The following is a 14,683-nucleotide window of genomic DNA, read 5'->3' on the forward strand; positions in this document are numbered from 1 at the left end:
GGTAGATGTCATAGTGGGTGGAAGGAAAACTTGAAGGACAACAGCAGATCAATGGATGAAGAGGGCTGGCTGATAGAAGCCCAAGTAAGTAAGTGGGTTTGTGTGTTAAGTGTGAGAGTTAAAGTGTGTCTAACTCTAGACCTAAAAAAAAGACTCCAAAAACAATGTCTCCAACAATAAGCCATAGACGGTATGTCCAAAAGAGTGCCACATGATCAGCTTCTGTGAGCAAAATATGGCCTAAACGCATATTTGCTCCACTTCGTCACCTCAGAGAAGTATCTCAACTGTGGGTCGAACGAAACTACAACACTTTCTGCACACAGTCTGAGGCCTGATCTTGAGACCAGTCTTAAAGACATGCCAAGTGAGATGTGGGACTGTAAAGCCACAGTGCAAGGACGGGGAACAACCTTTACAACGCAACTTTTACAACGCACTACCATTACAACTAAACTGTTACAACGCGAGTGCATTGACAACGCAGGACATTACAACGCAAGTCTTTACATCGACTTGCACTAGATGGCGTGCTAACATTAAAAATAGTGTCGTTTACTATCCCAACACCTTCCCTACTGTTACGTGGACTGGAGTTGGAATAGTAAATTACACTTTTTTAATGTTAGCACGCCATCTAGTGCAAGTCGATGTAAAGACTTGCGTTGTAATGTCCTGCGTTGTCAATGCACTCGCGTTGTAAAACTTTCGTTGTAACAGCATGCGTTGTAACAGCATGCGTTGTAACGTCATACATCCTGCAAGGACATTTAACACCCAGGTGAATGTGGATAGTGCAACAATATCTGAACACCCTTGTTCCCCCATGGACAGCACATTGTATGTTGCTATCCAGTAGCCTTAGCAAACCAATGGTTTATGGAGAAGAGAAGCAGCTGGTATTGCATGAATCATCTGCTTTGGTTTTAATAGACAGGCCTAACATCTGTCCTGACTTTAGTGTTTGTCCATGCCCCTGCACCTAGTTCCAATATGGCGCACAGACTGTGCCTTAGAAAGTATATAGAGAAACAGGACTGGAAGACCAACATGGATTGCCTGGTCCATCTAATACGCCGGTTTGCTAGAGTGTTACTGACCACAAAGATTTTCATTGGTCTCTCGCTTTGCTCTTGTGGCCTCTGTTCTGGGGTTGGAATCAGCTCCTCCTCCAGCGGAATGTCAACACGCTCTAAATAAACTTGCTTTGGCGATAGTATGAAGGACACAATACCCCTGCCCCACTAAACACCACAAGGGAACCCCCAGGAACACTTACAGACTCATTTTCACTACCCGCAGACCCGTTTCGTTTCTTAGAGGAGGGCTTGTCTTCTTCTTTAACCTAAAGGTTCAAGTAAAGGAATTAGGGGAAGGGGGTTAAAGAAAAGATTCACATTAATGGTTAAAACCAAAGCAAAGTGGTGTGAACATGTTGACCCGCTGAGCAAGTGACAACCTCGCCCCTGTGAAGCAGGTCTACAAGTTTAGACAGGACCCGGCAGTCAACCCAGGATCTCTTTCGCTCCCCGCCGTACCCCTACCGACTCAGGGTCACAAGCCTGCCTTACTGCATTGCCGCCATCTTATGGTGCCCGTTGCACACATACCAATACACAGACAGCAGAGTACAGTTTAATGTTATGATTATTAGATTAAAAGGAGCGGGCTTTGGGGTGGCATTTGACACACATACTCTATAACTTTTGAAGCTTGGCAGTGATCAGTTATCACAAGCCATTATTTTACAATGAAATAAAGTAGAAACTTTGAAGCAAAATTCCAGCTTAGGAAGCAAGGATGCATGTGGGCAAAGCTCAATTTTTCTGCATTACTTTCTAGTGAGAGGACTTAAAAGATCCTCCACTCTATGTCAGGATTTGAATATGAAAAATGTCACGATACAAAGTGGTCCCTTTAAAGAGCATAATCACAAAGCCTGAGCTGACACGCTGACAGTATGACTTTTTGGTAATGAGAAGGTTAGGGAGGAACACTAGTCAGCAAAACTAAGGCTAATTTAGAAGGCTGATGCACCTATGTGCCAACCCAACCAGCATTTCATGGCAGACCTCATTAGGAATAATGAAATACCAAGTGATTCAGAAAAGCATGCCGTGACAACTCAACAAAGCAGTGTTTAGTAAACTATCAGGGGATCCTGGGGCTGAAAAGGTAAGCGCAGCACGCATCCCAAGGTCTTCCAGATTTTAGACATCATTTCATTTACATGCATGAATGAAGACATACACATCTGGGATTTAATGTTCACAATTCGGTCACAGGTTCTTGGATCTCAGGGTCTAGTCAATAAAGGTAATGAATTGGCAGTGTGCATGTGGGAACCATAAGAACACATTAATAACTGCAACCAAGTGAGAGGGTTATAAACAAACGCAAAACACTGCTTGCCATTCAGGTAAAAAATCTGGTATTGAGATTAAAATGTGCTGTGCCATGCCATGCACACACAGTAATGTAGCACAGAGGACACCGGCAGCGAGGAGCATGCTCCCAGGAATGTTGCGGTACTACAAGACCATGGAAAGGCTGGGATGGCAATTAATTTCATGGCGGTTAGTAGCATTCACGGCATGAAGTGTCCGTCCCAAACAGGTGCTTCATGCTGAGCTGCAACAAAGCATGGGCACGCCTCCTGCTTCCCACTGGCGCCATACAATGGATGTCGAACTAGCTAATTAAACATTATAACCAATGCCATGTCAGATGGTGAATGCATGCACTTCTGTAGGTCCCCAAAGCAGGCACAAGCGTGCTTCAAAGCGAGTGAACACTCCCAAGAGACAAACTTTGGGCCGCCTTGAAGGATATGGGCACCCAACCCCCCCCACGCTACTGGAAATTATTGTGTGATTACAAACAGGAAATTATGCCCAAGTAGGATGGGGCCAAAAGATGAACTAACTAACCGTATCCCAGTAGGCAACAGTGTAAGGCAAGGATGCGTCCTTGCTCCAACACTCGTTCTACTTTTTATCAATAGGTGTGTTGAATTCCTAATGGAGTGAGTAAACGATTCCCTGGTCCTGGGTGGTGTTATTTGCCGACAACACCCTTCTGGTGTCAAAAACCCATTAAGGTTTGCAACTACTGCCAGAAAGATTAAACTTGTTTTGTACCACCAGCGGGCTAGCCATAAGTGCTGATAAAACAAAATGTATGGCTATTCACCGCCACAAACAATTCAGAGGAACAGTTAGATTAGGGTGAGTTAATCTGGAAAGAGTCTCAGACTTCGACTACCTGGGCATATGCTTGTCTAACACCAGCTCATGGAACAGCCAGGTTGTAAAGAGTGGGATATTTCTTAACCATAGGGCAGCTGCCACGCTGAATTTTGCTAAGAATACATCCTTCCACCTGATGTCCCCACTACTGGAAATCTGGAGAGCCCAAGCCGTGGCTGCAGCTATCTATGGCTCTGAACTATGGGGCCAAAGTAATGTCAATTTGCAGAGTATTGCTGAAAATAAGTTTTTTGAGAACAGCACTTAGACTCCCCCAAGGCACTCCCAGGGCTTTATTTTTAGAGTGGACCTAAATGTTTGCCCAATCTATGTTATAGCGAGACTAAAACCAATCTTATCCTGGCTGAGATAATGTTTAGTTCCCGAGCTGGAATGCTTCAGGAATGGACTGAAGAATATCCTAATCCCCAGGTGTGTCAATACCCTGCAGTGGCTAAGCTATATCAAGCAATCCCTTTCTGCATTGGGGGCCTCTAATCTCTGGCAACATCCAGAGGGCATCTCTGCTTCCTCTGTAAAGGGGATCAAAGATGCTTTTTGGGCTGACAAATGAAGGAAGGTACTGGAAACCACTAGCAGTGGAAGTCTAGCTGACTTTTTATTGTATCAGAAATGTGAGCCAAGGTTTGAAACTTTCTAGGACGAAATTGACCCGCCATTTACTAGATCCTTGTATTTAAAATGTAGGCTGGGTACTTTGCCACTTGCATCCTTCATCTGTAAATGGAGATCCCACTCAGAGGGTAGTGCAGCCTGCACGGCCTGTGGAGCAGCGCAGGAGACAGATGGCCACTTGCTCTTTTTTTGTGCAGCATACATCCGACAACAAAGACGCTGGATTGTCCCCTTGGGCAGACACCTTGGAATACGGCTTCATAAGCAAGCTTTGCGTATTTGTAGGTCAGACACCGGGTCTTGTGTGGTTTTTTCCAATAGCCAAATCCTTAAAAGCAGTGTAGCCTGTTCGCACTAGGAAACTCATGCAAATGTTAGCATCTAAACATTGAGTATATAAATCGACTATAACTACGATAGCTACAATTGCAAACTTCTGTCCAGCTAACTATCAAACACAACTTGTCAGGAAAGCATTTTTGTTTAGGAAAATATTAATCTTACACAGTTCGGCTTTTAAAATTGTGTTTTAAACTTTGAAACTGACTTTTTTTGTAAAGATTGTATTCAATCTTAAAAAATTAACACTGTGGCTCCCTCTCTTGGGAATTTTAGCTTGTATTTATTTGTTTAATATACAATGTGTTTCTTATTTTGTGCAACTTTTATGGTCATCGACCGAAATAACGTTTTTACACGTAAATGAGTAAACGCTGCATTCGATGGAAACCGCTAATGCTTTGGAGGACAAACCTGAAGAGAAGCAGCAAATTCCAACACTTGTCTACAAATCCACAACTTAAATACTTCTTACAAAGGATAATACCCTTGCATTTTTTTTTTATTTGTCTAGTCCCACATTAAAACCCAGAAAATCTGCTCTTTTCTGAAGTGCATTCATAAAACTCTTAACAGAGCCCTCTCGCATACTAAACATTTTATGGGGAGCTTCTTGCATAGCTAAGCAAGCTAAGACCCAGCGCACACAAGCACCATCTGAACGTTTCTGGCATGTGATCAGTGCTTCACAGCCATAATTACCATAGTCTACATCTTAAGCAATGTAGAGGGCATTATGACTGCTTAGTTCCACTATGCCAAGCACAGACCGAAAGCTGTACCAACCATCTATATAAAATTGATACAGTTAAGGGTCAGGGTAATTGTTGGAAATTGGTCGGAAATTGTAGGCGGTAAAGTAGATTTCAAAAATCATGCTGGTAGAAGGAAGCTCTATACACACACAAAGCTGGTATGATTAAATTCATGACTACTGATTTTAATGTCAGTAGAATATTTCTTTTCCCTCATCCATCACATCATCTCAACACTTAACATAAATATGCAAAGTCCTCCAAACAGACGGAGTTGGCGTTAAGGAGGTATGAAACACAACTTCCCTTTTGTTCCCAGAATGCAAAGCGGGAAGAAAACGCCATGGCTGTGCTCTCATGAGTTGGCGACCCTTACGGTGGGTGGGAGGAGGCGTGAAACAGGCAGGGCCAGCAAGGTTTGGAGATGCTTTAAAGCTAGGAACCGGGTTTCCTTCTAGAGACCGCGACTGGTGCCCCGGGGCAGCCCTGGTCTACAGTCATGCAGCGGAGGGGAAGGATGGGCACTGCAAGGTACAGAGAGAAAAGAGGGTCAAAGCAGGTCACCAAGGGAAAGAAACGCATGTAAATACAAGTCACTTTCAGATGCAGGATTAGACATTAGTCCTGGATTAGCGGGGCCAACTGCCCTGGCTGACAAACACACACACTCCGAGAACCCTGGATGGAAGGTCCACTTTCAGACCACATTGAACCGGTATTCACTGAGGATAGTGGCGTGGCGGGGCAATCCGCCCCAGCAGCATGAGTTTTGAGGGTGGTGCCCCCCTCCCACTCTTACCTGCGGCCGATGCCACCCCCCTCCGGCCATCGTGGGTCGACAAATGCCCCGACCTAAAGCTCTAGCAATGCCACTGACTGAGGAGGCTTTATCTGGGTGAAACATTTGTGAGGAACCTCGTCACCATTCTAAGTACCTTCCTTGCTCCTAGTCAGACCATTTTCTATTTCAAATAGCAGCTCTACCAAAACTATGCTTGGTCTACAGCAATCCTACTCCATTTTGGAAGAGAATTCTCTATTTACTATCTCTAAAGGGATCTGCATGCTACTGCCTTGTCTGGGTGCTCTCGGAACCCCCACCTTCATTACAAGTTACTAGAACATTGGAATGTTGGGAGCCCATTAAAGACAACGTAGTGGCCCAGGTCTAATTATGGCTGGTACAAGTCTTCTGCTCAAACATTCCTCTGTTTGTCTTTCTGTTTCTTACCTTCTTAGCATAGAACACTTCTACCTCGGACTATACCAGTTCATAAAGGCCCTCCCTTGCTTGTTATTAGCCCTTACCTATGTTTCGGTCCTTCAACAACTTGCATAGCGCTCAACAGCAGGCTATAAGGCTGGCCAAGAAAAGTGGAATGTTAAGAGCTCTATTAAAGACAATGGAGCTGATCAAAGCCGATAATGACTGGCCTAAGCCTTCTGCTCCAACATTCCAAAGTGTGTCTTTCTGTTTCTCCCTTTTTAATTTAAAACTTTGTACCCTCAGAGTTTGGAATGTTCTAATAGCTTATAGCCCTTCTACCGTAGGCTATACTGGCTGTTGAAGTTCCTCTCCCTTGTTATAGTCACTCACCTGTGGCTCGGGCCTTTAACTCGGGTGAAAGGCCTTTAACAATCGCTATAGCCAGAGGCAGCGGTCGATAAGGCAACAATATAAACCTAGGGTAAAAAGGCTCCTGGCCTTGAATAAGGAAAGAAGAGAACTATGAACTATGAGGTTAGAGAGGCACTGGAGTTGAGGAGAGTGCTTAAGAGTTGATTTCCATGGCATTCAACGCTAGAGCCAACTATGAAGCAGTCTTGGCTCCTGCACCTCCAGAATAAATGAGATCTTGTGCTGACTTCAACAGCAACACCAAGTCTTCATTTGCTGCCAACATGAAGGCCTATGGACTATTTTGCAGGTCCAGCATAGATTTAAAATTAAAATCACGACAATTTAAGAGATTAGTCCTTCTGTAACTTTTTGTTAATGCCTTTTTGTGTATCATCTGCATCTTGTGGGCTTAGAATAAACGTTATTCTGATAACAGACAAGACAGTTACTAAATGAAATGAGGATTGTTGAGCACCTCCAACACTTTAACCAGGGTTTGCTCCAGTCTGTCTTCTTTGTTCATCAAATGGCATCTTGAGGGTGTCACCCACAGACACTGGACCTAAACTCATAACAGCAGTAGGGATGCTATGGGCCAAGGAGCCAGAACCACGTACAGTACATGTAGCCCGTGAAAGGACCCAAAAACAGACACATGCTCTCTTTCAACAATGCTTGAGTTCTGCAGAGCCCACTGTACACAGAATCACATACCCAAACATCTCACACTGTTAAAACCAATCTCAGTCCAGTTTAAAAATAACGTTCTAATCAAGGGGGAAAAACACAAGTATTTCAAACAACGTCAATCAAGGCGCCAATCATTTTTGCGGGGTGACTTTTAATTTACAGTATGTCTTACTGACCACACATCATGGGTTACGCGCATCTCACTATCTCACTAGCCATTTTGCCCAAAAAGCGGGTGTCCAAACTACAGGGAAGCTGTGAGCGCTGAGCAGATGTGGGGGCAGGGCGTGAAGGGTGGTAATTGAGCGCCGCAGCCGAGTGCGCGAGACTGAGTTTACACAACGAAAGGTGCGGCAAGGGGAAAAACGTGTCACAAAGAGGATTAAAAGAACAAACCCAATGGCACATTTTACACTGGCTGCGAAGTCCAGTGTTGACTTCGACTAGCCCACCTCAGGCCAGCGTGCAGCAACACGAGGCCTGAGGACCATTAGATCAAACGGTGGACCGGTGACTCTGTCCTTCAGTCTTCCAATGGCACAGCATTTGCGCTGTTAGTGATTTCTAAAGTATGGACTCCACACGGATCTCAGAGTCACATCTCTGCAGCCGTGTGGGTCAAAGAGCGGTCTCCGGTTCCAACATGCAGGTGTGCAGCCTCATAAGCAGTACGTGGTTGGTGTTCACGCCCGCACCAGCCTTCTAAATGACCACGTTTGCCGAGATCACTCCTTACCGACAGGCACACATTAACAGTACTTAAGTCCTACCGAGAAGTCCCTAATAAATGATGCCGCTGCATCTCACTGACGCCCCGCTGAGCCGCCGAGGCCCATTTCAAATAATACCAACTTGTTTATGCATATTCATTATTTACTACTTGAGCAACTCAAGGACGAACTGTACAAACTTTCCGCACAGGTGTCCAGCCTTATGCGGTGCAAAAGAACACCAGCAAGTAAATGGTCTGAAAAAGAGATAGTGGTGCAGCAAGGGAGGCGTCAGGAGTGTACAAAAGGAAATACTATGGTAGTAACAGCTCCCGCTCGCCACTGCTAACTGACATCCATCATGGACAAATATATCATGGGCATGACCGCAATGAGAGGCAGAGCTTCCAGGGGTCATAATCCACTCCCCTCCCTCAACAATGGTAATAACTAGCCTCTTATGCCAGGTTCAAGACATATTCAGATTACACAGAAGTCTTCTGTCATATGCATTGTAGCTGCCCCCCCCCCCCCCCCTTAGGTACTGCTGGCTGGCTTCCATCATGTTGGTGCTTGTTAGGGGCATTATCGCGATGAAAGGCAACGCTACTAGATACTTACTATTTGCTATCCGCTGCAGAAACCATAACTTCTGCCCCCCCACCTCCCCCCCGAGCAATAAAAGAGCTATGAAGGACACTTTATATGAAGCACACCAGTTGTAACTGGTCTGGCAGTGGATTTCATGAAGATTCTGTGTTGAAAAAGGAAAGTAAGCTACAAAGATAACTTGCAATCACCGTGAAATGGTATCCAGCAAGGGGACTCTCTGGAGGAAGGTAAGGACTTTAGAGTCAACACCAAAGACTGGGATGGTTGCTGAGAAGAAGGTGGGGGAGAAGCGGTATGGTCTATTGGCTGTGGCAGACTAGAGCAGCAAAACTGCCTGCTGTGGAGAGGCAAGCCAGAGACACCGGCACAGGAACTCGGCAAAGTTTGGAGGCTGTGAACTGTGCCTCCCTATACGGCTAGCTCCCATCAAGCCCCCCAGCCTGCCTTAGGGCTAGAGGCAGTCTGGAGCTGGGAGTCGTGTTGTGTGACCAGAGAGGGACGAAGCATCCAGTGGCCACGTGTGAGTACTGCGCAGGAACTTTTATTGACTGCCCATGCTGAATGGAGAAGCCATATGGAATGGAACTGTCACTTCTTAAAACACTACACCTTTGCAGTGACCGATTCAATTTTTGTCATTTTGGTCTTATATTAATCATAAAATACCTGTTGATTTATCTAAATAGGTCTGAGAGCTTTGCTAAGCGGTTTCTTGTTGCCAGGGTTGTGCTGGTACTGTTACACTTTAACATACATTCCCTGAAGTTGCCTTCCATCTCGGTCCTGCACTACTAAGAGAGAGACAACACTAACTTAGAGAAAATTTTCCCCTACCGGTCAACCCGGCTTCATACAGATCTAAAATGTCAAAAGAATATTTGTTCTTAAACAAAAAAGCAAAACCGAGCTAATTAAATCTCTATGTTTAATTGTCTCGTTGCGCTCCACCTATAGAGGAAGGACTGACACATGCTGCTAATGGTTTTTCTGTTTTTCGTCTATGAGTAACTCATCTTTTCCCATATTTTTTATCCCATAGCCATCCTTCATCGCGAGCGGACTTGATCGTTTCAGCTCTAATTGAAATGTTCAGTGCAAAAAACTGCTCAAGCGCTTCTCAACCGCTGGAGAGAAGTAGCACAATATAAAAAAAACTCTACATAAAAAAATATAAATACATCTACAAACAAGGAGAGTTAAACAAGAATGTAATTGACATGGCTGAAAAGGGCACTGAAGATAGGGAGGCTCAGTGCAGAGAACCCGCATCGCACGGACGAACGGGTGTGGCAGAAAGAGTGCTGTGCATTGGGCTTGACTGTTTAGTGTGAACCAGAGCTCACTGGGGAAGGGGAGTGCTGGTCGGCACCCGGAGGTCAGTGGGCATGCTTGAAGGTGATGTCCAGTAGACATTGCTTATAGATGGCTGAGGGCAGTTCCCAGTGGCCTCTGAGAGTAGGGCTGCTGCGTGCAGGGCCTGGCCGAAGTCTAAACCCTGCTGCCAGGGGCTTCATGATCCCTGCTGAGGAGGGCTCGGACCTGGGCAGCCGTTTACGGAGCTGCGCTCTTCTGTGAGGCCAGTCTCCCGCCCTGGAGCCTGCGGGCACATCCAAAGGTAAGGCACAGTGGATTCTGGGATGTCTGGCTGGTCAGCACCTTGAGTGACGTCATCAATGATGTGACTTGTAATGACACTGATGATGTAATTAATGATGTGAACTGTAACCTCATATGCAAGCTCGTTTTAAAAAGAAACGCTATTTTATCTTCTGAGTAAAATACTCTAAGTACAATTTGAAAATGCTAAATGTAATGTGTACATTTATATCTATGTCACTTTTCAACTGGGCTAGAAAGCCTTTAAAGAGACAGTACCAACATTTCTCAGAATGGATTAGGTACTATGAGGTGGGTCCCTGACTTTCATTATTGCTACTAACACACTGAAGGCATTCGACCATTCAAAGCTCCACTAAAAGTAAGTTCTTATTAATTCAGCAATGGGACAGACCCTTTTCCATTTCAGTGATAAAATGAGGTCTCACTGGAAAGAGCAGCATATCTTGTGATGCAAATGAAGGCTGCGTCCTGCAGTTGAGAGTACACTGAGGAGTATGGACAGGAGCCAGAGCTCAGGGAGTCACGGCCAGGACCCATGACGCTTTCTAGGCACCAGTAGACCCTGTAAGCCTCTAGATCTCTCTTTATCTCTGTCCGTCTCTCCCCAGTGCCTCATTCCGCAGATGCTGCTTTTTGTCATACTCTGATAAAGAGTACACACCGATTTTTCAGCAAATTTATTTCATGGCTGTGGTAAGGTTGTTACGCAGCATGAACATAGCATGTGGCTGCTGCGCTCGGCATGAAATTGCTCAGCCACGGAAAATGGCCCGGCAGGGACTACGCGAGCCACTGCTTCCGCCCCGCGGGCTGCAGGCTTGCGGTCAAAGTCAGGCAATGCTTTCCAAGGTAAGAGAAAATGCACGTTTAGATGTCATCCCCACAGCGGTTCCCTTCCTCTACAATGCCTGCACTGCAGAGGGCTCTTGGAAGAGGCTTCCCGAATGACTCACGCTCTCCGTCACTCACTAAGAAGGCTGGGACACCACTAGATCCTGATGCTAAAGGATACCCAACCGCATCCCAGGTGAGACTTCTTGTAATCTCCACTGACCAACTCACTGGGTCTGCAACACAAAGATGGTCTCCCCAGCCTCACTGGCGGGTTTTGATGTGGAATGATAAGGCTTGTTGACCGGGCTTTTTCAGCGATCTAGGCCTAGCTCGTGGAAAGTGGTGTGGAGACGGAGACACACGATACCACAATCATTATGATAACAAGAAAACCAGAAGGTTCAATTACAGCTCTTATTTTGTGAAATAAGTGATACTTTAATGCGCACCTTCAGATTTACTGCACAGAAAAACTAGAACAGCTGAAGTCTCATGAAGCGACCAATGACTGTTTAAAAGTGCTGGGGTCTTGAATAAGTCTGGGTAATTGTATCCAGTTTGGGAGCTTCGTATGGGAAACAGGGTCTCTCTTATGATGTTTCAGTGCCATGGATAACCCACAGAAATTAAATACATTATCTTGGGAGCAAGTGGAGGTGCCTGGGGGGTACCTTTAAACGAGCACTCCGTTGTTAACTCTACATAATTCCTAGAAGTCACCTTCACAGCTGCCCACAACATGGGTCAAATCCCGCCAATCCTCAAAATGACAAACGTTGTCCCGGATGATCTCGTCCACCACTGCCTGATTAGGCACAGGAAATTCATAGGGAAAGCCATGCCAACCAGCTATATAAAAAGATCCACACCCTAACAGACCTGTCTGACCAGCTTCAGATCACAAAGAGGCAATGAGACCGAAGCCACCCAAGCGGTGAGCGTGCTCTCCATACTGCAGAGGACAGAGGCTGGGGTCCTATTATCATACCCGACTCCTCTCTCACTTTCAGCATCATTGACCATCAAATGCTGGTCAATTTCCTTGCACAGCAAATTGGTTTCTTTCTACAGTAGCTCTCGTAGAACAGATGAGTGTGTTCACTTCTCTTTGACACGTAGCTTCCTCAAAGGCACTATACTCTCACCAGTAATTTCTACTTCTGGGAGTCCTCCTGGCAGAGTGGCATGTAAGCATCCAGCAATGTGCTCTTTACACCCAACTACAGGTAGCAAGATGTCCTCCTATAGGATGGCGTGAGTCCTTCGCTCACCGCTGAGATATGCCATGACTGACAGGTCACAAGTTCAAATTCCAACAAGCTGACTCCACTTTCTATCCATCCCAGATTGTTCAAGTGAGTACCATTACAAGCAGTATTAGCAACGCCTGTTATTTATAGCGCTTAGAAGGGCTGTATAAAGTGCAGTATATGGAGACATATAAAACCTAGTAAACAGAAAGACAGATGCATTTTCCTACCATTTATTGTGTATTTTTCCATTTACCGTGATTCCTTTAAGCCCAAATTCCTCTCCACATTTTTGTTCGCCTGACTGCTGAGAAAGCTGACATCGCCCACATCTGAATCAGACTTGTTGCGGTGTGCCCAGCCTAAGCTGCCCTGTCTGTGCCAGGCTCCAGGATAGCACTAACCTCACCGCCTATCTGCAGCGACTGACTCATGCATCGAGTGATCCGGGACACACTGTCACCTAGCCTCTCCCCTTGTGAAGGCAACAGCGTGCCCACATTTAGCCGACACACCACTTAACACCCAGAGGAAATGGGGAGAGTGGTGAGATTCAAATAAGAGGTTTAAGGGTCAAATAGATCAGGCTGTGAGGGACCCAACATACTTGAATGACCTACCAGGTACACTGACAAATAATATTGAGAGTGACTGCGGAATGTGATGAAGAGCCCCAGAGAATCCGATTTTGCAAACGGGGCACAAGTCAGGGGTACACGCAGGTACACGGAGTCCACCCACTATTTCCACAGAGTGGACGCCGTCTCCTCTGTCAAGAAGTTGGGCCCCACAGAAATATGCTGAGCTTGTCCCAGTGTAGGACACCGGGACACGTTCAGCTGCGCCTGTACGTTGTCTGCTTTCGGTTCCCAGCATCGCTCTGCAGGCAGCGAGGGAGCTTTTTTTTCACCTCCAGCTGGGCCGAAGTTAAGGGGCCATCAGACCTTTTGTTTGAAAATCCTGAGTGAGGGTGGCCTGCAACCACACACTTAAATGTAAACGCAACAGAGGGGCGACCAAGGCGCACAGCTGGTTCTCTCTTCAGAGGTACTTAAAAGAGGCAGCTTTTACCTTTGTTCAGTCCTTGTATATAAGAGATGCATGCACTGTAAGAATCTCAGCTGTGTTTGTCTGCCCCAGTATATACACAAATAACAATTTCAATAGCACTATTTTATTTCTCTTATCGCGCTACGCAACCCAATGCAGGGTGTCAGAGCTCTTACGTAAAACACACACATTATACTCTGGCAATAAATCATGTACATGTGTAAATCAATGTACAAGATGAGTTACATGAGACAAGGTTACAAGGTGTAAGAGTCACATGTCTTTCATAGCTCACTGTGCTAGATTAGAAGGGTTACAGTTTATTAACTGCAGAAAACAAAAGGATCTCTGTGTTAAAAGCAGTAATCCACTTTACTATCTACTTAAAATAAAAATCTGTCATGTGAATGTTACGTGATGTGCTTTGCAGGAGACACATTAACCTTATACTACTGTGATTCAAATCTGGAACTTTGCACAACACAGATCTCTCCAACAAATGCATTAAATTCCAGAGTTATCTCAACATTATTACTATGCCCTGAGATTTACTAGGCACCTTTACAGCAGATGCCTTAAGCCAATCAAATATTTTATAATGTAGACTTTGCAACCAATTGAGCATAACAGATCTACTGCCATGCTTCTCCTTGTTGCCAATTCCTTTGTGGCAGGGCTTAAAAAACATAAATGTATTAGTTGAGGCCCAGATTTTGCGTCGGGATTGCGCTACTTTTTTGGCACAGCCCCAATGCCAAATCTAATTTGTTAAATCTCTTAATGCGATTAAATGTACCCACGATATACCTGATAATCATATGTGTGCGGTCTTAATATCGGATGGCACGTCTTGTGATGTCACGTCCAGTGAGGTCACTTCCTGTGAGGTCACTTCCTGTGAGGTCACATGCAATGTCATGCGTCGTGACAGCATGCGCTGTGATGGCACCTGTCATGATTTCACTTGCATACTGCCCAACTTCTTTTTTAATACTTAAGCCCTGATTGCAAACATATTCACTGGCCTTCCGCTGAAGGGGGGCTTCCTGCAAGGTTGCCCTCTGGGTGGGTTTACGTCATGTCCCTGAATTTTGATAACTCTCAGAAATAGAGCCAATTTAAGTGTCACTTTGAGTTCACAATGGATAACCTGAAAGGGGCAATAGAGCTCGGATCAGCAGCAGATGTGGTCTGAACTTAGTGGCACGAAGTACCACCGAGTTCATCTGACGCCACTTACTGGTAAGCATCGTCAGTAACCAATTACCCACAATGCACCGGGAGATGCCACAAAATACTCTCTCCCCACCTTCTGACC

General features: G+C 45.4%; 1 protein-coding gene across 35 annotated transcripts in view; it reads right to left on the reverse strand.

Moving 5' to 3' along the window:
• The window catches only part of MYO18A (myosin XVIIIA), a 768,001-nt gene that overhangs the window by 509,952 nt on the left and 243,366 nt on the right, over positions 1-14,683 (reverse strand). For 17 of the 35 annotated variants that reach the window (XM_085649161.1, XM_085649175.1, XM_085649172.1 and 14 more), the window contains exons 2-3: positions 5,284-5,502; positions 1,280-1,344 (exon numbers count right to left, since the gene is read on the reverse strand). The exons of 14 other annotated variants lie outside the window; for them this stretch is intronic. In XM_085649161.1, coding sequence (XP_085505287.1) covers positions 1,280-1,344; positions 5,284-5,323 — 105 coding nt within the window. In that variant the 5' untranslated portion in view covers positions 5,324-5,502. Of the gene's footprint in view, positions 1-1,279; positions 1,346-5,283; positions 5,503-14,683 lie in introns of all 35 variants that reach the window. 4 more of the 35 variants (XM_085649187.1, XM_085649186.1, XM_085649185.1 and 1 more) reach the window with 1 other exon arrangement.

The sequence above is a fragment of the Triturus cristatus genome, chromosome 3_2 (genome assembly GCF_964204655.1).
Source record: "Triturus cristatus chromosome 3_2, aTriCri1.1, whole genome shotgun sequence".
Classification (NCBI taxonomy): domain Eukaryota; kingdom Metazoa; phylum Chordata; class Amphibia; order Caudata; family Salamandridae; genus Triturus; species Triturus cristatus.